Source organism: Adiantum capillus-veneris, chromosome 22, assembly GCF_014529385.1.
Source record: "Adiantum capillus-veneris isolate H3 chromosome 22, ASM1452938v2, whole genome shotgun sequence".
Lineage (NCBI taxonomy): Eukaryota > Viridiplantae > Streptophyta > Polypodiopsida > Polypodiales > Pteridaceae > Adiantum > Adiantum capillus-veneris.
Window position 1 is genome coordinate 7,375,001 of NC_140952.1, and position 17,588 is coordinate 7,392,588.

Genomic DNA, 17,588 nt, shown 5'->3' on the forward strand with positions numbered 1-17,588 from the left:
AATTTGTCACCCTGAGCATCGCTAGTAGTCGACTCAAGTTGGCAAGATTTGTTGAACATCTGCGACATTGAGTCAGCGTTACCAATCTGCTTAAGTTTATCCTACATCTCCTCAAATGGCTCTTAGTATCTTTGCTTTTCTCACTAGAAGGTCCAACCAATGTAGCTAGTTCCTCTTGCATCTCCATTGCAGTACTATCCGTCTCTTTAGCCACCACTCCGCAAGTCCCATCCTATTCACTTGTCCTTGCTTCCATCTTAGTACTATATGTTGAAGGCCTGACCTCTCTTGTGACTCGCCTCCAAGTTGTCTCGATCCTTGGAATAAGGGCAATTTCCACCTCGAGGCAATCCCTAACATAGTATCCAATTTTGTAGCATTTACAGCATGCATTTGGAAATGAAGCAAACACTAATTCCTTTTGATATGCTCTAATACTCTCCAGGTTCAAACCATGTACTTGGGGATAGGGTTGCTCATATTCCACAATATGCACACCTTAATGTCCAATCCTAACCTTACCTGGTACAACTTCGGGGTGAACAACACCCTACCTAGCAAGGCAACTATGGAGTCAACATGGTCCTGAACCAAAGAGGAAAGCCCTTGAGCGTGACCCACACTAGGAAGTAGTCTATAAATTCTTTGTTTAGACATAACTCGAGCATCCAGGGCATATCATAAGCAAAATGGGGACCTCACCGTATGCCTCCTCTCATGACCAATTCGTAAATAGTTTGCTCAGCAACACATCTTGCCACATAGAAGCCTTTTCTGACTGCCGTAAATTGGTAGATCGCATTTCTACCGTTGGTCGCCACTATCGCCCACTCCCATAAACCTTGGGTTGTCATATGCCGGCCCATAAAATATGACACAACTGAGTGTGCACAGCATATCTCAAGGCTTTGAATCACGGCTTCCAGATTGAATTCCGCCTGAAACACATAGCCATCTTCTTATGACTTTGCTTGATTGCCCCCTGTAGGATATCTTCTGATATCAACCTAGTGCCAAACACTGAGGGCTTTGGAATATATTGTGATTAAGATTCGCCAACTTTGTTCTTTAAGTGTGTCATTTCCGTGGGCTTTATCTCAGCTAAATTGTGATTCTTGTTCCATGGTTGAGGCCCATATAGAACATTTGTACACTGCATTCTTGGCATATTCCATGTGTGTGTGAGAACCTATCGATCTCTCAATAAAACATACAAACACTCTCTCTCCCACCAAGGTTACTAAGATCTTTGTTCATCATTTTGAGGGATTCACTATATTCAAACTATAAGGGGTATGAGCCTCCCGAAAACGGCCACGGGAGGGGACACCCCACCTAGACACGCTAGCCTCACTCCACGCACTCGTGCATCGTGGGGGCTCCGCGCAAGTTCCCAAGGGCACGCTATGACCCTCCGTGAGTGCGGGGGAGCTTGAGGCTACGTGGGGCTAGGGACCCGGAACGCAAGACCCGCGGAACACACCACGGCCGTCGACCCACGGAATGCAACTCCGCCCGATCCGGTCCCGCCCGAGCCGGTCCTCTTTGAAGGCAACTCCGCCCGAGCCGGTCCCGTCCGAGCCGGGCCTCTTTGAAGGCAACTCCGCCCAAGCCGGTCCTGTCCGAGCCGGGCCTCTTTGAAGGCAACTCCGCCCGAGCCGGGCCTCTTTGAAGGCAAACGCACCTTGACCCGAGCCGGGCCCTTTTCTCCGCAAACGCCCCCACCATAAGGGGTATGAGCCTCCCGAAAACGGCCACGGGAGGGGACCCCCCACCTAAACACGCTAGCCTCACTCCACGCACTCGTGCACCGTGGGAGCTCCGTGCAAGGTTCCCCAGGGCACGCTATGACCCTCCGTGAGTGCGGGGGAGCTTGAGGCTACGTGGGGCTAGGGACCCGGAACGCAAGACCCGCGGAACACACCACGGCCGCCGACCCACGGAACGCAACTCCGCCCGAGCCGGGCCTCTTTGAAGGCAACTCCGCCCGAGCCGGTCCCGTCCGAGCCGGGCCTCCTTGAAGGCAACTCCGCCCGAGCCGGGCCTCTTTGAAGGCAAACGCACCTTGACCCGAGCCGGTCCCGTCCGAGCCGGTCCCTTTTCTCCGCAAACGCGCCCACCACGCTTCTCCACATGACGGCCCAACCTTCGGGTCGTCACACTTGGTATCAGAGCTCCAGAGCCCCGTTCCCGTGACGCACCCAACGCGCGGGCCGTCACACCCTGTCCCGTGACGCGCCCAACCCCCGGGCCGTCACACTTGGTCCCACTACTCCAAACACAAAGGAAAGATGCGAGCCAGACAGGGCTCTTTATATCAAAAGCAAAAAGAGAAAAACGCGATGGACTAACTCGACTTAGTTCGTCGCGCCCGGCCACTTTTGTGGCCCATGCTGAGCTGAAGACCCACTCAAGTCTACAAGAGACCAAAGGGGCACCGAGCTAGCCCTCCAAATGAAGTCCACACATGGACCCACTGGGATCAGTTTGACGATTGAAGATTCAGCCAAAGCCTTCATGGTGTCATGACGACCAAAGCTACTTCAACCTAAAGACTGCATCTAACCAAGTAAACTCACCCGATTCAAGATTCAGCGATTGGAAACCAAAGCTGGTGTCAGCCTAAGTCTACAATGCGTGTCAAAATGACGGTAAGTTTCCTTGCAACTTCGCAAGGGCTGCATTGCGACGGACTTTACCTCCAATTCGACTTTCAAGAAGTCTCCGCGCGGGCCAACGCAGCAGGTGGCTCCGCGCACCTCGGGTTACCTTTTGGGGAATGCTCAAGTATGGGGAATTCTACTTGGGTATTCAAAGCATATCTTTTCAGCCTTCTGCCAAAAACCCAAAAATACACACACTTTATTCCAAAAATTCCAAAAACAAAGCATGCTATCTACTTGCATCTCGGGTACAGTTTTCACGCACTTTGCACTATATGCACCCCTTAGACCTTTGGCCCATGCATAGCCAAGCTCTCTTTTCCCTTCGTTCGATGAGGACGTCGAACTTTCTTCAACCGGGGGTGTATATAAGGGGTATGAGCCTCCCGAAAACGGCCACGGGAGGGGACCCCCCACCTAGACACGCTAGCCTCACTCCACGCACTCGTGCACCGTGGGGGCTCCGCGCAAGGTTCCCCAGGGCACGCTATGATCCTTCGTGAGTGCGGGGGAGCTTGAGGCTACGTGTTGCTAGGGACCCGGAACGCAAGACCCGCGGAACACACCACGGCCGCCGACCCACGGAACGCAACTCCGCCCGAGCCGGTCCCATCCGAGCCGAGTCTCTTTGAAGGCAACTCCGCCCGAGCCGGTCCCGTCCGAGCCGGGCCTCTTTGAAGGCAACTCCGCCCGAGCCGGTCCCGTCCGAGCCGGGCCTCCTTGAAGGCAACTCCGCCCGAGCCGGTCCCGTCCGAGCCGGGCCTCTTTGAAGGCAACTCCGCCCGAGCCGGGCCCTTTTCTCCGCAAACGCGCCCACCACGCTTCTCCACATGACGGCCCAACCTTCGGGTCGTCACACAAACCCCCAAATGTTCTCACATGCATCCATGGCCTAAGATACAAACTCCTTCAATGTAGATTTCCATGAACGTAGCACATCCATCTTTCTGTGTTTGTGTGGTGTGTGTGTGTGTGTGTGTGTGTGTGAGTGAGTGAGAGAGAGAGAGAGAGAGAGAGAGAGACTGGCTTCTCACACATACATATGCGTCAACTCTCTCTCTCTCTCTCTCTCTCTCTCTCTCTCTCTCTCTCCGTCTCCGTCTCCGTGGACAGTACACGACATCGCACACAAACCTGCAGGTGGTGGCAATGGAGATCAATACAAACATTGCACACGAACATAAAGTGGGTGTGTGGGTGTGTGTGTGTGTGTGTGTGTGAGAGAGAGAGAGAGAGAGAGAATGATGAGGTTGTGGTGATGCATCGAATCTCCAATGCTTAAAAGTTGCTTGAAGGATCATAAAATTGGAGCTATTGTGCATTGAATTAGCGCCAGAGAGCGACAACTATTTCCTTGAATTTTAGCTTGCTCCTCACAGCCTGTGACACATGGCAAGGACCTCTCTTCTGCCATAATATGTTTACTAGTACAGCCAGCCGCGCCTCTCTCTCTTCCTATCCTTCCCTCTTTATTGCGTGCAAAGAGGCTTTTTTTAGTGGTCGCAAATTGCGACACGTGTAAAGGGCTCCCCCTTCCGCCATATTATGTTAGTAGACACAAATGGATACAAAATCTCTCTCAAGAGGGTAGGTGTCTCATCTCTAGTTTAGTACCCTCTTTTTCTCTCTGTGCAAGCTTCTGTTGGAACCTTAGTCCCCTCAAGGCACATGAGGGCAATTGTTTTCTCTCCGAGTTAATATAAATTCTCTCAACTCACAATTGTGAGTATGGCCAAAAAAAAACTAGATCGTGTGTGCATATTAGAAAGTCATAGAAACCCACCTTTGTCAAAAACAAAAACATAGCAACAAGAAAGAAAATGGCATCTCAATAGCCAGCTTCATTAAGATGATCCAAGAAAGCAGGGAAATGATTATTGCCCTAAAAAAAGTGAAGAACTTGACGAAAGGAATTAGATAATTTTTGCGGTTTTGACCGATAATGTTGGGTAAGTGATATTGATTTTGTAGCATTTGGAGATGTAGAGAGAGCTTGAGTGTACTTTGTTTTTTTTTTTTTTTGAGATTTTAATAAACTGGCTCGTGCTCAGATTGTTCAATTAGATTCTCCAAGATTCCCCCTCTCTCTCTCTCTCTCTCTCTCACACACACACACACACACAAAGTTACAAGTTTATGATTATAATGGCAGTTAAAGTATTTCCTCTCTAATCTCAAGCCAAGCTATTGTGTAAAAACCTGTTTACAATTAAAAATAATGTGACTTCAATTTTTGTAAATGTTTAATTTTTTTAGTAATATGTTGCTAGATAAGAATTTTCCTAGTTCATGTGCCCCCCCCCCCCCCCCCCTTCCCCCAATCACAAGAGTCAAATTTAAGCACTCACTAAAGAGATGTTTACTATAGGTTGTTGCTTTTGTATGGGTTGTTGGCAGAGTGTAGAGTGTCCATTTGGAACTGCTTTGAATGAATCTGGCGTATTGCTGGTGAATGCGACGACTCAACAACAATTTTGTGGAGGCACATGTGCCAACCAAACTTTGGTGGAACTATCATGCATCTCTAACGTTCTTGCCGACTTTCGCTTCAACAATGATGCCACAATTACGAATGTCAAAGACGCTATTCAATCTGGATGTGCCACAGGTACTATGTGAGCTCTTGTCATCCCAATTTCCCTCAAGGTCCCTTGTTGCATGCATGTTAACTTGTAGCCTTTGAACACTTGTTATATTCATCAGGCATTGTTTTGAGCACGAAATGGCCATATTTGCTTTGTGTAAGTTTGTTTGATTGAATCCAAAGGAGCTAGCTTGGTTGGTTGAGCAGTCGTCCACCATGACTCGAGTCATGGGTTCGAATGTGGCCAAGTGACTAGGATGGTGCTCACAGAGGTGCTTTGTGTCATTGCAAGCGGGAATGCTTGTACTACTACAAAAAAAAAGCTTATTTGATTGAGAGTATGGTGGACACATGCATCACATTGTAAGGATATGTCTTATGAAGATACAAGTTGCATAGCCACCATTGTGGGTTGTTTCTTCATCGTTTTCTTACGCGAGTGCATGTGAAACTATATAAGCTACCGAATAGATTAAAACCCGTAGGTCCTTATGTGCACTTTGGTAGTTTAGGGTCTTTGGACATTCACATAGTCACATTTCTTTAAGCTAATGCCTTCAGGCAACCTGACACAAATTGGTGCATTAGGAGAGAAACTTAGGGTAGATTTCAAGTAAATAAGAGAAAAATATGTGGAGCTCCCACATCTTGTACAAGGCTTCTGCAACAAAGTAAAGGTTGTGCAAAGAATGCTTGAAATTTATTCTTGGTTGGCAAAGAGGACTAATTACAGTGGTCTCGTCTCAAAGAGAGAACATTGCATAAATAGAGAGTGTTGGCTCATAGTTTGGTTTTTGGCCAGTTTTGTTTTGAGATTCTCTTTATAATTTTTATTTTTATTTTTGCAATACTCTCAAAGGGAGTGAGTTGATATATATTAGAGCATACCAAAAAGAATTACAACACCTCCATGCTCAGACGAAGATGCGGATGCCACAATTAGATGCAAGAGACATAACTTCGCAAATATGAGTCGATAAGGTTGAGATTTTTACACGGAAGCCCTTAACTTATATAGAGAATAAAAAGACACACCTCAAGTTACAACAATATATACCAAGCACTACATCAAGATACCAAAAAGATTAAAGGTTGCACCATGAGAGCTACCACCTCAAGTGGTCTGTCATCTCACACCAAGGTGCTCACAGAACATGCCAAACCAAAGGCGTTTGGCCAAATAGAGCAGTAAAAGCAAAGGCCGAACAAATTTACCATTGTGAATTAGAATCGATGCCGAACCCATGAAAATCCCAAGACTATTATGGGGAGCCACGCCCCATCAAAAGCCTTTGCTTGTTGCCACTTGGACACCCTTTACCTGCCACACAAAAGGGGAGACCACAAGGGAAGAGCCAACATGAAACATCCACGTGTACTCCTCTTAGGAGGAGGTGGGAGAGGTAGCCACTTCCAAAAGTAAAAAAGAGAGGGATCAAGACGGGAGGGCCACAAGCGAAGAAGGCAGACTAGCTCGGCCCCTCACCCTAGAGTAGACCGATGCATGCCAACTCTAAGCAACCACCCTCTAACTTTGGATTTTTTTTTCTCAATAGTACATATGTGTACTAGAGAAAGATGTCTACTAAATGCTAAAGGTCTTTTGTAAGGAAGGCTAGGAGCTTGCATGTCTTTGAAATCATCAGTCAATAGCCAATTTCAAAGAGATTAGTCGGGAAAGCAGGGAAGTAATCTTATCTATCGGAAAAAGCAAGACTTGTGAGGAGCGAAAACTAGCAATTAAAGCTAGCCATCATGGTTTTGGTCACAACCAGCTAACAAAATGTAATTGTTTAGGCAGCTTTCATCTGTCAGGGGTTGTATAGCTCCAAAAAATGTGTTACGACCCCTCAAGGCACCTAACATGCTTGAGGATTATTGTACATTTCTTTCTCAGTGAATATAACACATTCACTCACAATTGTGGAGTCTTACTAAACATTGAGCGAGTTTTTTTTTTAGCAAAGCCAATACCGAGCAAACCTTGTCAAAGCTACAAGTAATGATAACAAAAAACATGTGCAATTATAAAATAGGATAGTCCAAAAGAAAATAGCTACTATATAGGTAAAGATCATTTGGTTCTAATGCCAATGAGGTGGGTTCTCTTACATTGTCTTTGACTCCATGTGCAACTTTCTTCTTCCTTTTCTAGCTGGTAGAGCCAGTTACCCCTTCCAACACCGTTCTTGGGTCATTGGAAAAAAATGGGTCCTTCGTGAAACCAAAGACACAATGGTGTGTTCCATATTAAGACTTCTAAAGGTCCTCACTTAGGGTGGTATGCAAGAGGTAGTTAAGCATTTTTAGGTGCAGAGCTATTGCCATAGAGGATAAGTGCCAAGGCATGAAGAAGAATGTTGTGGATAAAAGAGACAGGGTTGTCAAATGGAAAAAGTGGATGTTTAGTTATTACTAGGGAAAGATCTACACTATTGGTGGCCACTTATGACATTGCAAGTGCCTATGGAGGAGGGCCTCTAAACCCTTGACGACGTAAGATGCTTGAAGGAGGGCCTCTAAACCCTTGACAACGTAACTTATACAAATGCACTTGACATCTCAACCCTCTATTTCATATAGTACCACATTGAGGTCGCATGCCCGATTTGTGTACCAACCCTTGATCTACGATGCAATGGCTAGGCCTAGAGGTGCATGGAATTATGGGCACCTATCACCTTGTCTATGCTCCTCTTTATATCCCATTGTGCTTGCCGTAGGTTAACTTTCACTTCCTTGCGTCATATGTGCGCCCCTCAAAACAGTCCAATTAGTACCATGCCAACTATGGGCCCAATTTACAATAAACATTATTTGGGAGAGAGAGAGAGAGAGAGAGAGAGAGAGAGAGCGAGATCTCCATAGAATACTGAACGCTCAAAGCTTTGGCCTATGCTGAACAATTGGAGAGATGTTGATTCATGCCCGAAAATAAGGGAGTTTCCAATGTCTGTGTGTGCGTGTGTGTGTGTGTGTGTGTGAGTGAGAGAGAGAACTTTTGACATCATGGGAGGAATCCCACTTGAGACGTTAAAAGAACTTCTTGAAAAAATTTGCACTCAAAACTTGCTATTCAAGAGGAATCAGCTAACCAATCAACATTATTTTCTTGATACAAAATTATTTCAATGTCCTCTTCTTCTTCATCCCCCCAATGTGTGTGTGTGTGTGTGTGTGAGTGAGAGTGAGAGAGAGAGAGAGAGATAGATAGATTTTATTATCGTCCTCGGAGGTCAAATATGACCTATGGGACCAAAGTTACATGTGATGTAGTATGTGTATGGCTGATGAGTGACTCTCGATGCTCCAAAATTGTAGTGATGAGAGTCGCAATGGAGAGCCCACACTTTGGCTGGGAGAGGAAAGTGTGTAGGTCTAAGTTATGGCTGAAAATGTGATAGAAGCAAGTTCGGATGTGATCAAAAGCTGAGCACTCTAGTAGTGTGTGGTACTCAGACTCTCGAACTTGCAGTGAGCATAATGTGCACAATCGATTTGACTCTTCTCCATTGCCCCAACGCCCTATCTCGCATCGAAGGAAATGGGAGCTAAGCCGAATTGCTGCGATAGTGCGTATCGCGGACAAGGGAATAGGCTCAAGCATGTAAGTGTGAGTACGGTTTCCTCTCTCAGCGAAGAACATGGTTTTGTAGTTGGGGGCAATATAGGTGGTGTAATGTATGAAGCGTGACCCACCGGATTTCTCCCAAGCCGTAATACATTGGCGTTGTAGAAAAGCTTCATTCACTTGAGAGTCAATTGAAGCATCATGTAGCAAGTGTAATGCATCCCATCTCCCAAACCACTTCTTTATGTCTTGCATCCATCCCGTGCTCAAGATCTTGCTTTTATGCGTCTTTTGAACTTTTTTGCTTGCTTCCCATGCAATTGTAGGAAGTCGATGTGAGGGGTTTTGACGCATCTTTATCATGTACTCCACAACCCTTTCCATGCCCATAACCTCAATTGGAAGAGATCCCGACTCAAGAAGTAAGAGCATATATGGTGTTTGTGTCTTAACTTGGAGAAAGTTTGTAAGAAAACGCTTTTGGACATTCTCAAACTCTTTCCAAGTAGACTTTGAGATGCTCCCGCCCCACACTTCAACTCCATAAAGAAGAACCGGTGTCACCAATGCATCAAAAAGATACTTCTTGAGAACCCAACACTTGATGTTTCCCGCATTACACATGTTCTCAAATGCATAATATGCTCTCTTTCCCGCTTCCAAACGACGCATAGCACATTCAGTCCACTTGTGATTGGATGGAACCTCAAGGCCAAGGTACTTAAAGCTCTCAACAACTTCAAGTGTCTCGTTGTTGTACACAATGCATGGCTTCTCCTTATGGTTGGTTTTCACAAGCATAACCTTTGTTTTGGATTCATTTACAATCAGCCCACTATGCAAGCAAAAGTTCTCAAGGACAACCATAAGCTTTTGTGCATCTTCTAAAGTGTGTGCTAGAAGCACTACATCATCCGCATACAACAAAAGCATGATTACCGCATTGCAAATAGTGACCTCTTCAATGCCTTCTTCTTGCATAAAATCAAGTACCATTTGTTCCAATTGATCGATGCATAGACCAAAGAGAGTTGGTGATAATGGACATCCTTGTTTAACCCCAATAGTGCTTACAAAAATTTCTGAAATTTCTCTTCCCATGCGCAATTGACAAATCACCTTCTCATAGATTCGAGAAACCGCAAGCATAAACTCACTTGGCACTTGGAGTTCTTCCATCCTTCTCCACAAATTGTTACGTGGAATCATATCAAAGGCTTTCTTAAAGTCCACAAAACAACAATACAATCGCTTGCCTTTCAACCGACTTTCCTCCATGAGAACACGAAGAGTGACAAGATGATCAATGGTGCTATGGCATCGACGAAAACCCGCTTGTCCCTTTGCACGCTTGTCATTCTCTTCAGCCCAATCACTCAATTTCATCTCCATTATGCACCCAAACAACTTTGCCATAAGAGACCCAATCATTATAGTGCGGTAGTTGCTTACATTCTTTACATCCCCTCCTTTATGCAAAGGCTTAACCCAATTAGTACTCCAATCATAAGGCATACCATGTTGAGTGAGAGAGAGAGAGAGAGAGAGAGAGAGATGATATTATCATGGCGTTTGACATCTTCTTAGAATGATAATTGCATCGGCCCTTCAGACCATTGATTGGGAATGTGTGGAATATTTGGAGTAGATGTCATTTTCATTGGTGGGTATATAGATATATAGATAAAGTTGAAGGCTGCATAAGCTCCTCCCTCTCAGTTTAGGTTTTTCTTGCTTTTTGGTTCACTCAAAAATTATTTCTCAGCCTTCAGGATATGATTTCCCTATCAGAAAACGACCTTCTATTTGGATAGGGGAGATTGTGAATATTTTTAGGCATCTAGGAACCCTCTTGGGGGTAGATGTTACCCACAAAAAAGACTTCAATGGGTATGAGAAAGTTAGAACAAAAATGAGAAGGTGGGAGTATGTTCTTCTCCACTTCCTGGGCCACATTAAAGTGATAAATTCATTTATGCTCCCCTATATGGCCTTTACAAGCCCTCTTCTCAAGATGGCTAAGTGCAACTGGAAAGAGTTCTTAAAACCAGTAAAAAGATTTTTATGAAAAAACAATACGAAAACCTCCCAACCATGGCAATGGGCCAAATGGGAGTGAATCGCTCGTCCAATTGACCAAGGTCGTCGGAATTCGCAACCTTGTTGTCCATACTGAGGTCCTGTGTACCAAATTTATGATCTCAATGGCTAAACAGGACCTAGTTTGGGCTATCATGACCAAGAACATGTTAGATACAACAAAACTTGGATGGAAAGGTGGACGGTGGAAATGGCTTCAGTTACATGACAAACTTCTTGCCCCAAATTGGTCCATCTTATGTCTTGAGGTCATCTCAAGGGAATTGGTAAGGAAGTGCAAAAGTGCAGCTGCGGTATTGGAGTGGGAGGAAGAAACTAGGTACTTCAAGAACTCCATCTTGCACTGGTCCCGCTGGCTTTCTAAAGCTTTAAGGCCACCTCAAAGTCCCAATTGGACCGAAATTTCCAAGAAAGTAAATATAAGGGCATTAAACGGCTTGGTCAATTTTGGGACGGTAACAATAAGAGCTGGGAATCCATTTTTGCGTTGGCAACCCAGTATCAACTAAATGGCTATGAGATATTGCTAGCCAATAGAATATTGAAAGAGCTTGATAATGTGGTAATGCCGATTTGTGAATCCAGTTTTGAGTGGAATCCTAGAGATGGCCCAGAAGTAGCCTTTTCCAGAAACCAAATTCAAAAGGCAATTATCATGTATTAATGCATGACAATAATTGGTGTAGTCCCCTCAACAAAATATGGAAGAGACAATGACCGAGAGAACAATGGGAAGAGGTCATGGAGAACATCTAAAAGCCAAAGTGGCCTTAGAATATGAAGATATTCTTGTGGAAGGTGTTGTGGGGTGCTCTACCAACAGACGTAAAAATCCAGGAAAGAGGAATTGGATCTGATTGATGCTCAGGTTGCAAGATAGCTAGAGAACACCTGGCCCACCTTATCATGGAATGTCAGGAAATCAGGGGCCTGATAGGGAAGATTTGCAAGTGGGTACAAAAGACATGGCAAATCAAGTTCTTCAAGACTGATCTATTCCTTCAAAAGATGGAAAGTCTGGCTCTTCTTATATGCACTCAAAATGTCAGATACTTTTCTTTCGCCATATATAGCAAGCGAGGAACCGTCGGGTGTTTGAAAGAAACCTTGTTGTGGTGAGCTTCTCAGAGATCATCCAAGAAAGCAGAGTGACAATCTGTTTGCTCAGAAACAAACAAGTCTCGAACGATTGATCTAGGGCTACCCATGCCATTTTGGCATACTACGATAGGTAAAAGCTTACTTTTAAAGTACACCTACTATGTTCTTGCTAACCTCGGAGAAAGGACATCCAAGTTGTAATCTTCAGTACCTTGAGGCTCAGTCTGAGCTTGAGGTCATTTTGTAATTTCTTTGAGATTTTAATATATTCACTCACTATTGTGAGTTTGGCAAAAACAAAAACAAAAAAGGATTCCTCCAATTGTATGGAAAGAAAAAGATGTAGACTAAATGCCTCGTAAAAGGAAAAATTGTACTTTCATCTTTTTCCACCATAGGTGTGATTTCCTCCATTCACTTAACAAGTCGAAAGAATTTATATGAATACTCTTGGATTCAATGTCTCCACTTGTACATTTGTTCCCTCGTCTCATAATTTTTTTTGAATTACATTATGTTTCAAAATGTTCATAGAGTTCCATTCTTTGCATCTCTTTTCAAGGTGTATAGGAATTGTTAAACGGGGAGTTTACCAACTTTAATTTCAGTTGTGGATAATACTACTGAACAATTCCTTCAACAAAGAATTATAGCTTTTTTAATGTGCGTAAAAAAGTTAACCACCATTACCTCTCTTTTTTTAGATTGGCATATTCAAATACATTAGCTCCCTTATAATTTTTTTATTTCTTATTGATAATTTTGTTATAATTGTTGGGGTAAACCCAACTTGTGACAAAACTTGCATAAATTGGTTAGATTCAAGGTCTCTAACACCTTAAGGTTTTGGGGTTTGGATGGTTAGAACAGGTTATGAAAACCTTGTAGTTAAACGCGCATGTGCGATGACAATACTCGGATGGGTGACCTCCCGAAAAGGTTCAACAAATTGGTATCAGAGCCATGGTTGGACGTGTTGACCTCATTTGTGGAGCCTTGTCATCCTTAGTGGATATTGGTTGTCATAATGTGGATACTGAATGAGCGTCCCAAGTTTGTTGGCTTAAGGGAGCGATTGTTGTGGTAAGCCCAACTTGTGACAAGGCTAGACTGGAGGTCTCTAACACCTTAAGGTTTTGGGGTCTGGATGGCTAGACGAGGTTATGAAAACCTTGTAGTTAAACGTGCATGTGCAATGATAGTACTAGGACGGGTGACCTCTCAATAAGGTTGCCCCTCGGGATCAACAATAGTAGAGAATTATGTAACCATATAGCATACAACTTGTGATATATTTTGTTAAAAGCAACTGGATCTTTAGGGTATCTTGAGATATGCAAAAAGTGCTCGCATTTTTGTTATGGATTTTCTTGTAAATTTTATTCAAATTGTTTAAATATAGTAGGAGTTTCTTTCTTATATCATTATTTCATTTTGTCATTGTCGATACTTACCTTCTTATTTACCTTGCAGGAAATTTCACAGTCAATGTCTCAAAAAATGGTGCCAATTCTTGGAGAGTCTATCAAGGAAGCTCTTGGCTATTCTTGATTATAATTGCGGTGTTTACTCCCATCATGTACACAAGCACGTAACCCTCATTTTATCGAAAGTCTAACCCAAAGTTGTCATCGATTACATTGGCATCAATTCTCCGATTTTTGTTCTTTTGATAGGCTCACAAATTTCAAATGCATATTGTTGATCATAATACTTGAAATAATTCTTCTGAAGATCTGAGCTTCAAGTTCTGAACCAATTTTTTAATGCATTGCAAATAGAGAACTATTGAGATATGATGTAATATATAACAAAAGGGTGCATATGCCTTGTTATCTATCTATGAAGTTAAGCTCCAGCAAGTAAAGAATTAATTGGGTGCTGCAAATGCACTGCAAGTAAGTTGCATGAGAGTAGGTGTAAGTTTGCCACAAATGATTGTTTAGTACATCAATTTTTATTTTTTTTTAATTAGTAATTGCAAATGAGTATACTATTAGGATGCATCTTGTATGTTGAAGATCGTTGTTTTTCTATTTGTGTTACATCCCAGGTATTGAACTTGTCCCATCCATCTTTAAATTTTATTTGCTACACATTTTAAGTTTTAATATTCAAATTGACATGTAGCAAACAACATTCAATTCCTCTTTAGCAATCCTCTACTCAAAGGCCAAAAGGCAGACACAAACATCTAACAAACAATCCAGTGATTCAAGAGTTTTAATATGACACTTGAAATGGAATTTATATATGCATCACCTTTATGTACTAAAAATTAATTATCATGTCCATGAAAAAACTTTTTCATTTTCCTAATCTTGTTATCTAATGTATCCATACTAAGATGCTTGATTATCTACAAAACCCTCCTATCAAGTGTTGTCCACTTCTCCTTTTGTGGCCCTTTTTTGTGAAGGTTTTACCGGAGAGATTACACCATAGGAGTGGACCTAGAAACATTTAATTTAAGTGATCATGCTTTATAGTGAAGGGGGTCTTAAATTATCATGCAATTAGTGTCTAGCCCTTTTAAATAGAGATTATTGTGAAAAAATCTAAAAGAAACTAATTGAAAAACTTCACTCTTCAAACATACACAAGATTTTTTGCAACACAGAGTTCAAGCATCTAGTTCATCTTCCAATTGATTTCTTATTCAATTGACCTTTTGTTTGTTCTAGTAAAATAAGTCTCTATCAACGTGATTAGTTCTGTCACAAATTGAACACTTAATAATACTTTTACCTTTGCCATATGCAGAAGTATTAGTAGCAGTATGTTGTCTCTAATGTTGAATCAGAAGAGTAGGACTAATGTACTCTCCTTCAAATGATGGATAATTATATTTGAATTAACATGTTTATATTCTCGAAGAGAAGTCAATACTCTTGGAAATTTGAAATTAACAAAGGTTTCGCAACATAGTAACAACCTTTCTGCACTCCAAAAAATTGTGTCACTTTTAAGGAGAACAACAAGAACGTCGTCTTCTTCTACTTTAGCATTGATTTCAGTACATTGAATACATTGAAGCATGAGACCCCCAATGTAGTTGACGTGAGTAGTAAGCATAGTACCTTTCTTCATAATGAGTAAGAATAACCAAATATTAAGCATAATCCTACCATTTTGATTTTTGAGCTCCAAAATATTTGTCAAGTTCTTGCCATGTAAGAGTAGACATAGTCATACTAGCAAAATGATGAATAAATCATCATTAAGAGCAAGTGCAATGATTCAAACACCTTGTTGTTGTGCTTAAACCACCATGTTTTAGATTCTCGAGTAGATGAGCATGATTTTGTTTAGGTTTTGAGACCCCATAAGTTGTCACATAAACGATGAAAGTTGAGCTTTACTTGCCATGTAAGAAAGTTTGTCCTCTCAAACTTGTCCAAATTTTTTTTTTGTTAGCAGGAGCTAACACATGCGTCATGCATACACCAAGAAAAAGAGAAAATGCTACAAAATTTTCCATTAATCTTGTATGCTCATAGGCTTACATTAATGTATGCTGGTGAGCATAATCTATTCACACTATAAAAAGTCTTAGAGTCCATGCCTCTTTAAAAAGCCATATGTGTAGAGAGGCTTCATTCTTGATAACCCAATCTTTGAGTATTAATCGTGTGGTAAATCTATGAGTGGCCTAAACTTGAGTTTAATACCCATACTCCAAATTCTGGTGTTTAACTCTTGTAAATAGAGTATGTTTTGATTTAATTAATTTGATCTTTTGTTTATTAATATTGTCTCATTTACTTTCACTAAGTCATAGAGTGCAAATCTACCTCTCATTATTCTAGATTCAAGAAGCTATTACTTGTTGTCTTGATTTTCAACTCCTTCCTCTCTATGAGTGGTTCAATAAGAAATTAACATCTCTAATTGAGTTGATTAGTGAAGTGTGTGTGCACTCTTGATCTTGTGATTGGAATATGTGTCTAATGTATGAGTAGGTTCAATGGGATTTGAGCACCATTCTCCCTTGTGTGTGAATATTTTGATTAAGTACTTTCATTGACATATGGTAAGTAGGGAGGTGAACATCAATGCAATTAGTGTATGCTTGCCAAGAGGGTGTGGATTTGAGCAATTGACAAGAAGGCCTTGTGAGCGTGATGTGTATAGGTGGTGCTTGGCGAGTGATTCAAATATGCTTGCAGTTAGTTTATTCATGATTAATTTATATCTACATTGGTGAATAATTTCTCAAATCCTCCTATTCTATGCATCCTAATCTAAGATCTCACACTCTTTTCTGTCATGCCTCCAAACCATGGTTGGGTAATTGCACCTTGGGTTGACAATTTTGTTGATCTTGGATTGTGGATTTTGCCTATGCTATGACTACCCCCGACATTTGGCACTGTAGTTATTAGGGATGATAACCTAATCTAGTGGAGTGAAGGATGCAAAGGTAAGACTAATTTCATCATTCATTTTCAATAATTGGGACACTAATTATGTTGAATTTGAGTGTGTATAACTCACTCATTAAGAGAGCATGTACGCCATATATGTTAAATGAGAGCATTAGTCTTTGTGTGTCCATCATTGTGACGATTTATTCAATTTTTTGAAATGAATTGCATTAGAGGATTTGTGATGGATTCATGACTTTGTTGGTGCTTTTTGTAATTAAAAATATTCTCTAGCCGTAATTGTTGAGCTTTATCTTGAAGGGTCACGGTTACAAACAATTGAGCTTTCTGTTACCATATACATGTGGTAGTGATGTGTGTGAACACACTAGGACCGCCATGGCATTTTTCCCTCTTTAGGAGGTTTTTTCCCCTTAGCGTTGTATATATGCCCATCACTCTAGGGCTATCTATCTTTCCATTGCACACTAAGTAACACACTCTCTATTGTGTGCCTTGAGCTTCCTTCATCTTCTCCAAGCTGTGTGTGTCTCTCTGCAACCCTAGTTTCAACAATTGGTATTAGAGCAGGTTACGTCCTCCCGGGCTTAGTCGCTAGCTGCTCCAGCACACGCCTACTCACTTTCTCCGATTACAGTGAGGTTTGGCGAGCGTTTGTAGGTCGACAAATATTTCATCTAAGCTCAAAGAGCGCAGTGTGCTCAGATTTCTGATTCGGGCTCATTTTGGCCTCCGTTTCCACTATAGGCAGGTCTACACATGCAATTTTGCCATTTTGTGCAAAATTTCTATCAATGTCGTTTTCTACATAACAGGTGCCTTACAGTCTTCTACGGTTTGTGCTATATAGCACGTGTTGTTCCCACTCCGTTTCTCCTATTTTCGGGCAATTTTCACATCAGGTGCAGCATTTACCATGGCTGACAACAACACAGATGTCTTCAAGATATTTGATGTTGAGGACAGGTTGGATGGGGACAATTATCCTATGTGGGCTTACATGATGCAACATGTTCTTGTGTCAAAGGGTGTCTGGAATATTGTGCAGGGCATTGATGTACGTCCCGGTTCTGAGGATGCAGGCGATGTTGAGGATGTTGCATGTCTTGCTGCAAGGATTGCTACTATTAGAGTTGTTTTGCCTATGGCAGAACAAGCTCGTTGGGATGTAAAGGATGCGC

At 42.3% G+C, this 17,588-nt stretch overlaps 1 protein-coding gene across 1 annotated transcript in view; it reads left to right on the top strand.

Annotated features, from left to right (window-relative positions):
* LOC147428880 (uncharacterized) overlaps positions 1 to 13,687 on the top strand; it is a 23,646-nt gene extending 9,959 nt beyond the window's left edge. Inside the window, exons 3-4 of the mRNA XM_086495259.1 lie at positions 5,061 to 5,271; positions 13,493 to 13,687. Coding sequence (XP_086351385.1) covers positions 5,061 to 5,271; positions 13,493 to 13,614 — 333 coding nt within the window. The 3' untranslated portion in view covers positions 13,615 to 13,687. The remainder of the gene's footprint in view (positions 1 to 5,060; positions 5,272 to 13,492) is intronic.
* The last annotated feature ends 3,901 nt before the right edge of the window (positions 13,688 to 17,588 follow it).